This window comes from Myotis brandtii, unplaced genomic scaffold (genome assembly GCF_000412655.1).
Source record: "Myotis brandtii unplaced genomic scaffold, ASM41265v1 scaffold447, whole genome shotgun sequence".
Lineage (NCBI taxonomy): Eukaryota > Metazoa > Chordata > Mammalia > Chiroptera > Vespertilionidae > Myotis > Myotis brandtii.
This window is the reverse complement of record NW_005367108.1, coordinates 748,535-766,344: the sequence shown is the minus strand read 5'-3', so window position 1 is coordinate 766,344 and position 17,810 is coordinate 748,535. Positions and strand designations below refer to the sequence as shown.

Genomic DNA, 17,810 nt, shown 5'->3' with positions numbered 1-17,810 from the left:
AGAGCATTATGCTAAGCGAAATAAGCCAGTCAGAGAAAGATAAACATCACAAGATCTCAATCATTTGTGGAATATAAAGAACATCATAAACTGATGAACAGAAATAGATACAGAGTCAAAGAAGCATCGAACCGACTGTAAAACTACATTGGGAAGGCAGGGGAATGTTGGTGGGGGTGGGGTAAGAGATCAACCGAAGGACTTGTATGCATGCATATAAGCATAACCAACGGGGGTAGGGGAGGCCGAGGAGAGGTCAATGGGGGGAAAAGGAGACATATATACTACTATTTGTAATACTTTAAACAATAAAAAAAATTCATATTCTTTTCATTGCTATTATATTTGATTTTTGTATACTGACCTTATATTCAGCAACCTTACTATCTAACTTTAAAATGCATATTGTATGTCAACTATAATTGAAAAAAAAATATTTAAAACGTAAAAAAAAAAAGATCATATACTGTGATTAAGTGGGATTTATTCCCAGGATGCAAGGTTAGTTTTATATCCACAAATCAATTAACGTGAAACACTATGTAAACAAAATGAAAGATAAAGTCATATGATCATATCAATAGGTACAAAAAAGCATTTGACAAATTCCAAAATCCATTTATGATTAAAAACTCTTAGCAAAGTGGGGACAGAGGAACCATACCTCAACCTAACAAAGGCCACGTATGACAAATACACAGCTAACATCATACTCAACAGTGTAAAGCTGAAAGATTTTTGCTTAAGATCAGGAACAATAGAAGCATGTCCACTTTCAACACATTTATTCAACATAGTATAGTGTTGGAATTCTTAGCCACAGCAGTCAGACCAAAAAAAAAAGGGAAAAAACAAACAAACATCCAAATTGGAAACGAATAAGTCAAACTGTCATTATTTGCAGATTACATGACACTACATATAGAGAACCCTAAAGATTCTATCAAAAAACTATTAAACTGATAAATTACGTAAAGTAGCAGGACACATTAACATTCAGAAATTGGTTGCATTTTTGTATACCAGTAACAAACTATCCAGAAAGAGAAATTAAGAAAATAATCTCATTTATAACTGCATCAAAAAGAATAAAATATCTGGGAATAAATTTAACCAAGGAGATAAAAGACTTGTACTTGAAAAGGTATAAGACACAGAAGAAAGAACTTAAAGAAGATACAAATAAATGGACAGATTGGAAGAATTAATATTGTTAAAATGTCCATCCTACCAAACCAATCTACAGACTCAATGCAATCCCTATCAAAATACCAATGACACCCTAGGTGGTTTGGGTCAGTGGAAAGAGCGTCAGCCTTCAGACTGAAGGGTCCCAGGTTCAATTCCAGTCAAGGGCATGTACCTCAGTTTCAGGCTTAATCCCCGGTCCTGGTTGGGCATGTGCAAAGGCAACCAACTGATGTGTCTCTCTCTCACTTTGATGTTTTTCTCTCTCTGTCTCTCTCTCTATCCCTTCCACTCTCTCTCTAAAAAAAAAAAAAAAAAAAAAAAAAAAAAAAAAAATCAATGGAAAAATATGACCAGGTGAAGATTAACAACAACAAAAAATACCAATAGCATTTTTCACAGAACTAAAACAAATAATCCAAAAATGTATATGAAACCACAAAGACCCCAAAAAGCAATCTTGAGAAATTAAGACAAGATTAAAGGTATCACATTACCTGATATCAAATTATACTACAAGGTTATAATAATCAAAACAGCATGGTACTGGCATAAAAACAGACAAAAGGATCAATGGAGCAGAATAGAGAGCCCAGAAATAAACCCATGCCTATATCTATGACAAAGAAGGCAACAATATACAATAGGGTAAAGACATTCTCTTCAATAAGTAGTGTTGGGAAAAACTGATAAATACATGCAAAAGAATGAAACTTTACACTTTCTTAAACTCAAAATGGATTAAAGATTAAATGTAAGACCTGAAACCATGAAGCGAGAAGAAACATAGGCAATAAACTCTTTAATATCACTCTTAGTAATATTTTTTGGATGTCTCCTTGAGCAAGAGAAACAAAAGAAAAAAAATAAACAAATGGGACTACACTACGCTAAAGAGTTTTTGCACAGGGAGGGACACCATTAACAAAATGAAAAGACTGACTAGAAGAAGATACAGATAGCCAACAGACTTATGACAAGATGCTCAATAACATTAATCTTCAGGTAAATGTAAATTAAAACCAGTATGAGATACCACCTCACACCAGTCACAAAAGCTATCATTAACGAATCATCAAACTAGTGCTGTTGAGAAGTGTACATAAAAGAGAATAGGGAACCCTTGTGCATTGTTGGTAGGATTGTAAATTGGTGCAGCCACTAGTGAAAACACTATGGAGGTTCCTAAAAAAATTAAAAATAGAACTACCATATGACCCAGCAATTCCACTTTTGGGTATTTATCTGAAGAAAACCAAAGTACTAATTCAAAAAGATATACTCAGCCCTATGTTCATTGCAGCATTATTTACAATAGCCAAGATAGGGAAGCAACCTAAGTGTCCATTGATATTTGAATGGATAGAGTAGAAGTGGCACATATGTACAATGGAATATTACCTAACCATAAAAAAGAATGAAATCTTTCCACTTGCGACAACATGGATGGACCTAAAAGGTATTGTGTTAAGTGCAATAAGTAGACAGAGAAAGACAAATACCATATAATTTCACTTATATGTGTAATCTAAAATACAAAATAAACAAACAAAACAGAAAGAGACCCATAGATTCAGAGAACAAACTGATGGTTGCCAGATGCAGGGGGTGTTGCGGAGATGAGTGAAAAAGGTGAAGAAATTAAGAAGTAAAACTGCAGTTATAAAAATAGTCACAGGGATATAAAATACAGCATAGGGAATAGTCAATAATATTATAATTACTGTGTGTGGTGTCAGATGAGTACTAGCCTTGTGAGGGGGATCACTTTGTAAGTTATATAAATGTCTCATCACTAAGTTGTCACCCAAAACTAACATGATATTGTACGTTAACTATAATGGAAAAATTTTTACGAAAATTTCAGTGGCCTCCTATATAATTATTCAATTATTTTGTTGAAAACAAAACAGCAAAGAGATTTTCTAAAATATAATATATAAATCTAAATTTTAAAAAATTTCTTCTAAAGTTTCTTAAGTTACTGAGGACTCTCTTAAATTATATTTATAGATGTTAACTCCAGTTTTATGAATTCTCAATGGTGAGAACATATTATTTCAATAATACAACATTTATACTACACCGAAATACTTTTAGAGATAGAACCTAAATCCCAAATCACTTGTTTGAAATGAAAATTGTCCAAATCTATCTAAAGTGTCTCTCTTTGGAAAACTGCTCACAGGAAAAAGAGATCTGTACCTTTCCATGACAGCGAGGCACTCCTTTCTCCAGGTAAATCGACTCCCTCGCCGTAATCTGAAGGTGCCTGATGTAGCAGAGACTGGGGGAGGCGTTTGTCTCCATTCTGGGTCTTCTATTGGAATGGGGGCCGGTCTCATACTTAGTGTAGCTCCTGAAATAAACAAGTATTTTTTAGCAAATATCTAAATATATCATGAAATCAACAGAAATAAACTTTTGCCTCTTCATTGAAACTTGCAGACCCAATACATTTGATATTTATATATTTTTAAAAAATAGAAATTATTTGACCAAAATAAAAATCCAAAGAAACAAAAACTCTTCCTTAAAAAGTCATCATTAAATTATTTTATGTCTTTTTTTCCAGTTTGTCATTTGTCTTTTATCTTTGTGTCATTTTATTGAAACAAAACTCAAAATTTATCTCTTTTGGAGAATAAGTATGATATTTAGCCCAGTGACAATCTGACTACCTTCCTCTGAAAAATCTCTTTTGAAATTCCTATTTGGAAGTTTAATCTTTTTGAACAACTCCCATCTATGTTCAGAAATTTTCTTTACCATTCAAAGGATTTTTTGTTATTGAGAAAATGGAGCCCTAAAAGTAGAGCCCTACAAGCAGGCAGGAGTTGAATTTAAAATAACCCTAATTTTTGTAAACTCTAAGTCACATATAGCATAAAAGAAAATAGGATGATATTTGATATGCTTTAGTGTACTGACAAAATCAGATCTCCATAGGTCTACTACCTATTAATGCTAAATCCCATTTTCTGTTACTTCTGTCATATAATTAAAACAAATGAAAAAAATATTTATAATTGAGATATTGTACTAGTTCAGACTAACCTTTTCTCAAATAGCCTGAACTGGTGATGATGCATGTATTCATTCATTTATCATTTACCAAAACCTTCTTACATGGCTTGTTCTAGGCTAGAAGCAATGAATAAAACAAACAAACAAAAACAAAAAAAATAGCAACATTGTCTTTGACTTTCATAGACTTCATTCAAAGAATATAAATGTAACTTGGTATGCTATCATGGAATTCACTCCCTGGCTCTTCCACTGTTCTTCCTTTCTTAAAAAAATTTTTTTTCAATTACAGTTTACATTCAATACTATTTTGTATTAGTTTCATATATGCAGCATAGTAGTTAGAAAATCATATACTTTACAATACCCACATGACACCAGACATAGTTATTATAATATTATTGACTACAGTTCCTATTCTCCCACTGTTCTTTCATTCTTTACACTTGGAAATTCATCTTCCCAAGCATAATTATGATCATATCACTCTGCTGATCAAAAACCTTCAAAAAGTTCCCTCTGACTATGAAATAAAATCTAAACTGTTCCTATAGAATAAAATCTAAACTCGATATAGCCCTAGAAAAATAGGTTAGAACTGGTTAGAATTATGTGGAATAACAATAATGCACATATTAATAAATATATTTCTTTCTCCATAATATAAATCATACTTTATTTATTGTACCTTAAAATTAATACCATAGGTAGTATTTCTACATCATCACATATTTAGATTTCTCCTTAAGGGCTATAAGATCATATGCATTCTCTTATACAGATGCCCAGTCCTGATTTCCCACTCCAAACCTGTTGCCCTTATGTCTTTCCCATTGGAGTAAATGGCATCACCATTCTTCAAATTGCTTAGCTCTAAAATCTAAGATTCATCTTTGACTTCTCTATTTCTCCCACATACTATATATCCAGTCCAAAGGCAAATTCTGTCAATTTTATCTTCAAAATATATCCAGAATCAAATCAATTTGTTTACTTTTACTACTACCACTTTAGAACAAGCCAGCATAATCTCTCTTACTCATAACTTCTTGGAATAGGTTCTAAAGATGGTCCTTCACAGTAAGTCCCACCTCCTGGTAATCATGCTCTTGATCTGGGCTGGTCCTGGGACACATTTTGGCATCACAAAATGGAAACAGTTCAAGGCTAGGTCATAAGAAGCTTTTCAGTTCTTAACCAGATCTCCTTGATGCTGGCTCTGGGGGAACCAACTGCCACGTAAGTATGACTAACCTGAGACCACAATGTTGTAAAGAAGACCAAGCTAGCCAGGTAGAGTGAAAGATGCCCAGCCAACCCCGAGGTGCTCCTGCCAAACTCATCCAGGTGCCAGACATTTGAGAAGAAAAGCTATTCTAGATGCAGGACACACCATGAGACAACTGCAGAACCCGGCTGAACAGAAATAAAGCCCTCAGCATTATTTAGTCCCAATACAAGCAATATGGTAGTGAGCCTCCAAAGTGGTTCCCAAGGATCCCTGTCTCCTACTATTCATCCTGTTGTGTAGTCCCTCCCCCTGCTGTACCAGAATCAGTCTGTGACGGTACGTGACTTCCAATATTAGATTATAGAATACACAGTGGAGTCTGTCTTGGTTGCCTGTCTCTTGGATCACTGGCTCAGGAGAAACTAGCTGCCATGCTGTAAGGACATTCAGGGAGCCAATGGCGAGGCCCATGTGGAGAGGACCTGATGTCTCTGGCCAGCAGGCAGAAAGGAACTGGGGTCTGCCAACACTCACGTGCATCATCTTGATAGTACACTGTCCAGCCCCAGTGACTGTAGCCCTGGCAGACAACTCAACTACAACCTAACGAGAATGCTGAGCCAAACCATCCTAGCTAAGCCATGCCTGGATTCCTGACCCACAAAAATTGTGAAATAATAAATGTTTGTTGTTTTTGGCTGCTAGGTGGTGGGGTAATTCTCCAGTTTATTTCCCCATGTTCCTTGATACACTGAGTATTATAAGTATTACTGATTATTCACATTTATAAACTTAGGCAAAAAATTTCCCTTTAATACAGATTTTACTATTAGTAAGAATGAGCATCTTTTCCTGTTTACCATAGCCATTATGCACTTTTTCTTGTGAGTCTGTATCATTTTTTTCCCCCCCGCGGCGAGACAGAGAGAGCTAGCCCTGTGGGAAGAGGGGTTTTATAGGGGGTTGGAGTAAGGGGAGGAGAAAGGACTGTGGGCCCTGCTGATTGGCCAGGCGCAAGTCGGTGTCTTGTTACACAGGATGTGGTCATATCTATGGTGCGCAGAGTTTGTATCTTATGTCCTTTTTTCTTTTGTTATTCATCTTATTGGTGCGTACAAACCACACCAATTGCTAGTCATATATAGGTTGCAACTATTTTTTCCCCAGTTTGTCATTCATCTTTTATTAACTAGTGGCCCGATGCAAAAAAATCGTGCAAGGGGCTCAGCCCTCGCTCCCCGGCTCCCTCAGCCCTCGAAGCCCCAGCTTCGTCCGGAAGGTCATCCAGACAGTCTGCTCAGTCTAATTAGCATATTAGCTCTTTATTATATAGGATGGTATGCTTTGTGGTCCTAATTTTTATGTATTCAAATCTGTCAATATGTTCATTTATGGTCAATTCATTTTGTATCATTCAGAATATTTTTATAGCTTTTTATTTTTGTAAAAACCCTTAACTTCTACCTGTAATGAACAAGTATATCATCATACATGATTTAGAGATTCATGACTTAAAACATATGGCAAACTATGTGTTGCCATTGTTTAAAGTTTTATTTGAACACAGCCATACCCATTCATGTACACATTGTCCTTTCTTTTTTTTTTTGCACTACAATGGCAGAGTTGAATAGCTGTGACAGAGACCACATAGCCTACAAAGCTTAACATATTTACTATCTGGCCTTTTACAGAAAGAGTTTGCTGCTGACCCCTGGTTTAAAAAATTCCTGGCCTACACACTGTGAAACTCTAAACCGAAATCCTTTTTTAGACAGTTCAAGAAAAAGGATTCCATGCTGCCAAGATATCTTGGCAATTAGGTCTGCGTCTAATTCAAAGTTAACAAAGTTTAGGTGTAAGAAGGAACTATGGTGCTGGAGGGTTTAAAAATCTTTATTTTGGTACTTTTCTGAATGCAAACAAATTACAGCCTGACAAGGCCGCTGGAATTTATCTAAGTAGACTATGTAAATTTTGTTCTACAGCCATGATAAAAGGTCCAAAATAAAGCCAAGCTGTTATTATGGTTGATCAAGGCAGAGGCAGAAACAGACTGGAAGAGGTAGTAGGTCCTCTCATCCAAGTCCTGGTTCTGATAAAGGAATAGAGAGATTCGGAGGTTCAGTGGGTGGAGGACGGGGAATAGGTCAGGGAATTCCAGGTAGTGGGCCACATCTATATTTATGGCATGCTTTCTTAGGTAAGTAGAGTGATAAATGGGTACAAATAAAACAAAGAATACAAATACTCTTAACATAATCATGAGATTGAAGGAAATACGGCAACTGATAATAATGGTTCTTTCCTGGTATTGGGGTTTATTGGTAATATAACTTATGCTTCTTTATAATATTCTGTGTTGTCCAGATTTTTTGTAAAAAGTTTAGATAAAATAAAATTGGTTAGGAAGTAAAAGAAAAGGAGAGAGGAGGAAGGAGGGAGAAAAAGAAGAGAAAAGTGAGTAGTGGCCTGATTACTTTAAAAGAAATCAAGGTGCCCTAACTGGTTTGGCTCAGTGGATAGAATACCAGCCTGCGGACTGAAAGGTCCCAGGTTTGATTCTGGTCAAGGGCACATGCCCAAGGTTGCGGGCTTGATCCCCATAGGCATGCAGGAGGCAGCCAATCAATGATTCTCTTTCATCATTGATGTTTCTATCTCTCCCTCCCTCTTACTTCCTCTCTAAAATCAATAAAAGTACATTTAAAAAAATCAAGGTAATTTTTTGCACAGAAGGTAGAAATTCTGAATAATTTCAAACTTGTAACATACTTTATTTGAAACAATATTATCACTTTACTTTTGATTGAAGGCTTTTTTCTTGGTCCCTTTTCTTTTTCAATGTAACAGTATTTAAAATAGCACAAGAAGCATTCTGGAAACACTCGAATAAACAGAATTTTGTTCCGGAAAACTTGGTTCATCTTGCTTTGGTCAAAATGGGTAAAGAGCAATGAATAACTAAAAAATGGGTTCAAAATTATTGACTTTGATAGAAAAATACAAAGATACTAGACTGCAGGAACAATGCATATATAAGACTTAAAACCCCTTTGAAATAAAATACTATAGTTCTGGTTTGTTTTTTTTTAAAACAACCCACTTCCCCCCACCCTGCTTTGAAGGAAGTGTGTTACCTATTTTCTTTACAGAAATATTTTTTTTTCACCTTATATTTGGGCTCCCATTAAGACAAAATTTTGCACATTTATATAGCAACTCTAAACCTAAGGGGGGAAAAAACACCTCTTCCTAATTTGCGGATGGATTTGAAACTTTTGATAAATGTTTTCTTTGTATATATAATCTTTCTATCAGGGTTATTTCTGGGTGCGCCTTCACTAATCAGCTAATCAAAGAATGACTACCAGCATGTCATCACCACTCAGTTCATAAAAGCTAGCTTCTCCATAAGTAATTTATCATCTTCACGTCACACACATGACTCCCCTGAGACTCTGACACTCTGCAACAGTGAAGGGAGGAGGAATTACTTCTGTTTGCCAAATTTACTTCTTGTGCTTGCTGCACAAGCCTCTGGCAAACTTTATTTAATTGTTTAGTTTAGAAATATGCAGAATCTGTGCCATGAGCCAAGAGGAACTCAGCAAACCCTGTCTGCTATAGTAATGTTTAAATTAGACAAGGGAAAAGACTATAGAGCCTAATTGAATTGAATAAAGGGGCTTTTGATGTCAACCATGCTGAACTTAGTACTCACTTTTTTAAAAAAATAGGCATTTTCTTATAAATGTTTTCATAAGAAACAAAATGTTTTTGATCAGTTTCCATCAGACTATCTTATTAATATGCCTTGGCAGGCTTTGGGTTATGCTGGGAAATTCTGATGATGTTTATCGGAGAACTACACTATATCTATATGTATTAGATTGTCAGTAATAATAACCTAAATACCCATCCTATTATTTTTCTTGCTTAATCCACCTTAAAAAGAGACTCAAAAAAACACCAAAAACAAAACAAAAAAACACAAACTCACTACCAACAACAAAAAACCTTATCCAAATGGATCCAGAGTGAAGAGTTTGAAAAAGAGAACTTCAATCAAGGCATACAGAGAGAAATCTTCTGAGCCCAGGAATAGAATATACAAACATTTTTTATTTGTCTTGAAATGTTTAAATTTACATAAATGAGACAAAGTACCTTTTCATTCTTAATTTTTTTCTCAGAATATATATGCAAAGGAATGGTACTACTTACATTTCTTCTGATGAGCTATCTATCCTGCCTAGAGAAAAGTTTATGAAATAAAAGAAGGACCTACTAATAAAAATCACTGACATCTTTTTATTTTTACTTTTTTTTACCTAACAGATTCACAAAAGCAGGTTTATACCATGTGAACCTAGGTTCTCGGTTTTTTTAATATTTTAAATGCAGATTAACAAAGCAGATTAATTTCTTTTGTTTCCATCCCTCTTTACCTTTCTCCCTCCTTCCTTTTCATTATACCTTATATGTAAAATCTGAATATATAGTACAAGTACATGGTACAAAATTTAGAAAGAGACAAAAGGTTATTTAGTTAACAGTCACTCAGATCCCCGCTCCTGAGCTATCCTTATCAACTCTTAATATGGCCTTCCAGAGATGTTCTGTGTTTATTTAAATACATACGTGTGTGTGAGTATATAAATGACAAAATGCTATATTCATTGTTTTATATCTTATTTTATTCACTTATGAATTTAATATTATCACATATAAATCCAATTCCTATAAAGCCATCTTTTAAAAAATAGATATATAGCTTCCACGGTATTCCAATGTACAGATTACCAAATTTATTTAACCAGTTCTCAACTAGGGACATTTAGGCAAATTCTAATAATCTCTGCAATGACCTGCAGAGAAGATTCTGACATATTATAAGCAACAACTTACTAGACAGTGGATATGACATTCTTAGGTGCTAACATAATTTTAGCTCATTTTACCCAAACATAATAGTAGTTTCAAAGTGTCAATGGAATAAGGAGAAATAATAATTCTTTAGCTAAAATAAATGTTAAAGTCTAAGGCAATGGCATAGGTAAATGTAATACTTGCCTCATCCCACCACATCAAAAATACAACTAAACTACAGAACAACCATTGAGAACTGCCTGAAATCTAGCTGAACGGAAGTTCTACAAGTAAGGATATAAAGAAGCCAAATCAAGATTGGTAGGAAGGATGGAGCCGCAAACAGGCTGGTTCCACATGGTGAATAAACATCGGGGAGGGATATCTCAGCTGTGGAGGTCCCCGTCTGAGGAGCGAGGGGTCCCAGCCCCACCTGAGGCTCCCCAGCTCAGGTTTCCAGTGCTGGGAAGAGAAGTCCCCATAACTTCTGGCTATAAAAACCAATGGGTATTGTGGCTGAGTGACAGGGAGGCTGCTGGAGTCCCAGGCAGCTTCTCTTATAGGGCCCATGGACGGACTTACTCAGACTCGCTCCTTCTGAGTTCTAGCTCTGGGACAGCAGCTCAATAACCATGAGGGACATACAGGGAAGAACTGAAGTGTCTGGCATCAGAGAAAGACCTGGAGGGGCAGCTTTCTCCCAGACAGAAGTGCTGGCAGAGCCTCTGTTCCTTTTCTGAGCCCTCCCCCAACAGAGGCAGTAGGCAGGCACCATATTTGAGTCTCCATCACTGTTTGCCCCATCCAGGTGATTCCAAGACCCCACTCCACCAACTTTCCTGCCCACCCAAGCTGTTCCCAGTGACTTTTCCAAATAGTTGGCCTGTCTTGGCTCATGCCTCAGATTTTTCTTAAATCTCTCACATAAGCAGCATCTGGTCTTGGAGTGCTCCGTACTTCTCGCTAAGTGGCCCCAGGCCAGGCACTAGCAGCAGCCAGCCATGGTTCACAGCTTGGCCTCTCCTGGGCACCTCCAAGCCCAGCACAAGTAGCAGCCATATGCAGATCATTTTGTAGCTCATGCTGGGTAGCCCAGGTAGAACATGGACTGCCTGGCTGACCTTGGCCTGCACCTCCTCGGAGGCCCTACAAGCCATCACACCCTGTAGACAGCTTCAGACCATGTCAAAGCACCATTCAACCACTTCCACAAGTGACACACTCAAGGGGAGGACTCAGCATGCACCAGAGAACCACAGAAGTAAGTCCTGCTCTGTGGGGTGTCCCCTGCACAGCTGCTTCTTCACAGTGGTCACAGCCAATGGGCCTTGGGTGAATCCCTCCCATTGACATGCCAACAGTCATCAAGGCTTAACTACAACACAAGGGTGTACACAACCTACATGGCGGGTGAGGGCTGTGCACCTGGAATGCATAGCTCAGGTGAACGGGGAGGCTGTGCCACTGGACTCTACAGGACACCTACTACATTAGGCCACTCTACCAAGCCCAGGAGACGTAGCAGCTCTACCTAATACATTGAAACAAACACAGGGAGGCTGCAAAAATGAAGAGACAAAGAAACATGTCCCAAATGAGAGAACAGAACAAAACTCCAAAAAAAGAATTAAACAAAATAGAGATAAAAAACTTAACGCAGTGTTCAAAAACACTGGTTATAAATATGCTCAATGAACTTAGGGTAAGAGTAGATGAACTTACAGAGAACCTCAACAGTATAAAAAAGGACATGGAAACCATAAAAAAGAACGAGTCAGAAATGAAGGATACACTAACTAAAATGAATAATTTACAGCCCTGGCCAGCATAGCTCAGTTGGTTGGACATCATCATCACTGAGAAGTTGCCAGTTTGATTTCCAGTCAGGGCACATGCCCGGGTTGTGGGCTCAATCCTTGGTAGGGGGCATGCAGGAGGCAGCAAATCAATGTTTCACTCTCATATCAATGTTTCTCTTTCTCTCCCTCTCCTTTCCTCTCTCTCTAAAAATAAGAAAAAAAAATATTTTTAAAAAGAATAATTTACAGGGAACCAATAGTAGAGTAGCTGAAGCTGAGAACCAAAACAGTGATTTGTAATATAAGAAAGCAAAAGACACCTTTTCAGAACAGCACAACCCCTCCTGCCCACGCCCCCCCCCCAAAAAAAAAGAGAGAAAGAAAAAAACAATCCCCAAAGTGAGGATAATGTAAGGAGCCTCTGGGACAAATTCAAGCATACCAATATTTGCATCATGGGGGGCAGAAGAGAGAGAGCAAGAAACTAAAAACATATTTTAAAAAATAATGATGGAAAACTTTTCTAACCTGGTGAAGAAAATAGACATACAAGTCCAAGAAGTGCAGAGAGTCCCAAACAAGATGAACCCAAAGAGGCCCACACCAAGACACATCACAAGTAAAATGCAAAAGGTTAAAAACAAAGAATCTTAAAAGCAGTAAGAGAAAAGCAGTTGGTTACCTACTAGAAAGCTCCCATAAGGCTGTCAGCTGATTTCTCAACAGAGACTTTGCAGATCAGAAGGGATTGGCAAGAAATATTCATAGTGATGAAAAGCAAGGACCTACAACCAAGACTATCATTTAGAATTAAAGAACAAATAAGAGCTTCCCAGACAAGAAAAAGCTAAAGGAGTTACCACCTCTTAGCTAGTATTACTTGAAATGTTAAAGGAGAGAAGAAGTGAAGAAAAAAAGATAAAAAATGTGAACGATAAAATGGCAATAAATAACATATTTATCAACAATTGAATCTATAAAACAAAATAAATGAACAAGGAGAACAGAAACAGACTCATTGATACAGAGAACATTTTGATGGTTGCCAATAGGAGGGGGTTGGGTGAACAGGTGAAGGGATTAAGAAGTACAAACAGGCAGTAACAGAATAGTCATGGGGATGTAAAGCACAGCATAGGGAATACAGTCAATAATCCTGTATAATAAAAGGCTAATATACAAATAGACTGACCGGCCTAACCGGTTTAGCTCAGTGGCTAGAGCGTTGGCCTGTGGACTGAAGGGTCCCAGGTTCGATTCCGGTCAAGGGCACGTATGTTGGTTGCGGGCACATCCCCAGTAGGGAGTGTGCAGGAGGCAGCTGAATTGATGTTTCTCTCTCATCAATGTTTCTAACTCTCTATCCCTCTCCCTTCCTCTTTGTAAAAAAATCAATAAAATATATTTTTTTAAAAAATAGACCAAGCGGCGGAACAACCGAACAATCGGTTGCTATGATGTGCCCTGACCACCAGGGGTCACACATGGAACATGGTGGGCGTTGGCAGCAGAGCACGGAACATGTAGGGCCTCAGCTGTGGCGGGATGGTGGAGCAGGTGAGCGGGGGCGCCAGACCAAGGCAGGGTGCTGGTCACTGTCATTGGGGCGAGCCTCTGGTGGTTATTGAAAATTCTTTGCTTCTGTGCACTGCGGTCCACCTGGTGCTTGCACCTGCTGCCAGCGTTGGCCCCAATCGCCCCTGAGGGCTTCTCCACCTCCCCCTGCTCCTGAGGGGTGATTGGGACCAGCAGCTGCTGCTTGCACCCGCTGCTGGCGCTGGCCCCAGTCGCTCTGCGCTATCAGCGAGTACAAGAGGGGCTGGTGCTGTCAGCTCATGACGGGGCTGGGGGAGGCGGCGGGAGGGGCCGGGAAGGGGCACGGAGGATGAGCCAAGACCTGCCCCAGGTGCTGTCAGCTCATGACAGGGGGCTGGGGGAGGCGGCGGGAGGGGCCGGGCAGGGGCACGGAGGATGAGCCAAGACCTGTCCCAGTGCCCACCACAGCCTCTCGGCCCACAGTTCCTTTCAAGGTGCATGAATTCGTGCACTGGACCCCTAGTATTATGATAACTATGTATGGTGTCAAATGGGTACAAGATATATTGGATGATCACTTAGTTATATAATGTCTAATCACTGCAGTGTACACCTGAAATTAATACAATGTTATATGTAAACTGTAATTGAACAAAAAATAAAACTGCACTTATCCAGCACTTACCTTTAGAAAGAATTCTATAGCATATTAGCTCTTATAATAAAGATTGAAATACAAATAAAATCTTTAAAATTAAATTTTAGTTGCTAACATCCAATTACTGTTTATGCAATGAAAACTACCAACTGAATTATGAACTCATTTTTCAAATTATGTCCTACAGAAAACTTGAGAACTCAGAACCAGTATAGATTTGATTTTCAAATGAAAAACAAAAACAAAAAAAGCAAGCAAACAAACAAAAACCACCCAGAAAAAAAGGGATAGTTGGCAATGCAACTTTATTGAACAGCAAATGCATATGATTAGGGGAATTTATTCTTAACAGGGGCACTATCTCCATAAAGAAAACAGCTTCTCATCAACAGCTGGATGAATGATGTTAGTCCTTTCCCATTTTTCTTGTTTCAATGCCTTAGTTCCAATTTTCTCCAATTTCCTGCTGATGGGTGAACCTAGCTCTGGTTCCAAGATAGCTTGAAATAGGAACTAAGATTAAAAATAAAACAATAATTTTCAGAAGAACACAATATCCACCTCAGTGCTAAAATCTGAATTCCAACAATAGTATTCTGCAGTGGGAAGTGCTATCAGATCAACTGCAAAAATGCTGCACCTTGGTCTCTCCTTCCTGTTTCTAGTTAATTTGTCTTCCTGGTATCCAAGTTCCTGCTTAGGACTGGAGCCCAGCCCTGAATCTCAGTGTGGAAATTTAGCACCACCAACTGTGATAAGATTATACATTAGGCATTGTTCTAAGTGCCAAATACAAGTGACAAATCCCTTCTCTTAAGGAGGACGACTGCCTGACACAAATGACTAGTATTTGCCCTCCAAATTCTTCGTTTTGGAACATCCTGACAATCTCTCTGGTGCTCTCTGGTAACCAATTTCTGGAATGTGACCAGGTCATGAAACCCCCAAGCACAATTCCTTATTTACTTAGCTGAACCCTTGCTACCAGCCAGCCTAAAGCTGCTCTATTAATTAAACAGACAAGTGCCACGCTCTGTCCCTCTTCATGTGATCTGCTCTGCTGTGAATTATGGAAGAAGTGCTATCTTTGGGAAGATTGCTGTAAGCTGAGATTGAAGTGCTGCTGTGCTGTCCTATACAGTAGCCACTAGCCCATGGGGCTATTCAACACTTGAAATGTGGCTGATTGGACATAGGTGCTTTAAGTGTAAAACATATATTGTATTTCAAAGAATCAGTACAAAGAGAAAGAAAGATTAAATGCTGAATAATAATATATATTTCTTAAATAAAATATATTAAGTTTAGCTATTCTCACCTTTTAAAATGTGGTTATTAGATAATTTAAAATTGCACCTGTCATTTGCATTATATTTCTACTGAAATGTGCTAATTTAGAACATTTAACTAATGGCAGCAACAAGAGTCATTATTTTTGAGAGGTTTGTTATGTCTAGTTATCATTAGAAAAATATTTAAAAATGAAATTCCTTTGCAGAAAAACTGCCAGTTAATAAATGCTGAAGGAATGTTAGATTAGACTATCACCATTTTGCGATCTCCATTGGAGCAACTGATTCAGATGAGCATCATCAAAGGATGCTAAGACTAGTGGCAAACAGTCGAAGAGGAGAGTCATTCAGTGGCAAAATTACACCCCGTAGATCATTTATAAACTGTAACGACAAGACCTGGTGACCACTACTTTTAACAAATGATCAAACTTAGCATATGAATAATGCTACAACCTGCCATTATACACCTCTGGATATGTGGTAAATTGAGGTAAACATTACTTAACAAGCATTTTGCCCCAATGTTTTATTGTGAAAATTTTCAAACATACAGAACAATGAAAGAATTTATAGCAAAAATCTGTACTCATACTATCTAGTATTTTACAACACAGTACTAACTTTATCACATTTATCATCTTCCTATTCATTTTACTTTTATGCATTTCAAAGTAAACTGCAGCCATTAACACATGCCCTCCCTAAATAATCTATGAAGTATTCTTGCCAAAAATGTTTAACCTAAATCTAATCAAGCCTCTAATCCTAACTTCCAGTTTATGGGAAATACTTAAAGAGATTGTCTTAATTGACAATAAGAGAAAACTAAAAATCCAGAATATGAGACATTATAATATTAAATGATTTTAAAAGTTTGTCATGAAAAAAGTTTAAGTGACTAGATTTAAGAGTCTTAAAACACATAACAAATTCCAACCTGTCAACCTAAATCAGACACTATTCAATTTTTAAAAAGCCATCAAAGACATTCTTATAACATCTACAGAAATGTAAATATGGACTAGATATTAGATGATATTAAGGAATTATTGCTGGGGAGCACAAGAGACTTGGTTGGAAAGCTGTAAGGAGGACATTCCGAGAAAAGGGAAGTGTGTGGAAGGCCGCCTGCCCTGTTTATCTGAATTCCGACTTAGGGGAGCCTAAGGGGAGTGTGGAAGGCAGTGCCCCTAATTATTCCTTGACCTTTCCAAACAAGTCAGTGCATGTGCAGACCCCTGGGTGTTTACTGGAATCCTTATGCTTAATCCCTGGATGTCCTTGCCTTGAGGACAATGTAAACACATGTGTCCTCCCAAGATTACTCACCCTACTGACTTTATCTAAAGATAAAAATTCCAATAAAAGTCTAATGAGACAGGCAATCGAGGCTGCCTGGCTCTTTCAGCTGGGCTGTCCCTTAGCCCTCTCCCCCACAGTGAAACTGTGTCAGAGTAATCTGTTCATCCATTGTTCAGGGGCTGCTGATCAGCCCCAGCAAATTATTATTAATTTTCTTAGGTATGATCATAGGAACTGTGTTACATAGGCGATTACTCTTTTTTTGGAGATGAATGCTAAAGAGAGTGTGTGTATGCATGCAAACATACATATATGTAAGTTTTTAATTAATTTATTTTATAGGAATAAAGCAAATGTAGCAAAATGTTAACAATTACTGTATCTAAGAAGAGGGTGAACAGATATTCACTGTGTTGGTCTTTCAACTTTTCTGTACATTGAAACATTTCAAAATAGAAACTGGGGGTCAGGTAGATAAAAAATTCACTGCAGAGAGGTTAATATGTTCTCTTCTGTTTTGGCCTGCCTGGGCTTTTCAGGTCAAGAATGTGATCTCTGAAAAATACCTTACCACAGACACACAGAAATATATGTCTCTATAATATTCTTTATTCCTGCCTCAGGGCCAATGCTATTATTAGCGAAGAGTCTTCAATATGCAATATTACAACTGGTAATTCAGTCTGTAAGCAAAGGATTTAATGCTGTAATATTACAGAAGACAGCTCAATCACAAGGTCAACTTGACATCGGGCTCACTGCCATCAGTCTGTTATGTGTAGATTGAGACAGTCTGTCACACAACTTCAGGTTTTAGTTTATATACCACTTGTTAAAAGTATCCTGTACTAGAATTTGCCTATCCCTGGCAACCTCAGACACAAAGGTTTCTGTGATCTTTT

At 37.7% G+C, this 17,810-nt stretch overlaps 1 protein-coding gene and 1 long non-coding RNA gene across 8 annotated transcripts in view; both read right to left on the bottom strand.

The window, feature by feature from the left end:
* The window catches only part of LOC106727547, an 11,343-nt gene extending 10,140 nt beyond the window's left edge, over positions 1-1,203 (bottom strand). Inside the window, exon 1 of the long non-coding RNA XR_001363777.1 lies at positions 1,193-1,203. This is a non-coding gene — a long non-coding RNA (uncharacterized LOC106727547). The remainder of the gene's footprint in view (positions 1-1,192) is intronic.
* The window catches only part of HMBOX1 (homeobox containing 1), a 206,720-nt gene that overhangs the window by 61,701 nt on the left and 127,209 nt on the right, over positions 1-17,810 (bottom strand). For all 7 annotated transcript variants that reach the window (XM_005874615.2, XM_014546442.1, XM_014546443.1 and 4 more), the window contains exon 6: positions 3,394-3,547. In XM_005874615.2, coding sequence (XP_005874677.1) covers positions 3,394-3,547 — 154 coding nt within the window. The remainder of the gene's footprint in view (positions 1-3,393; positions 3,548-17,810) is intronic.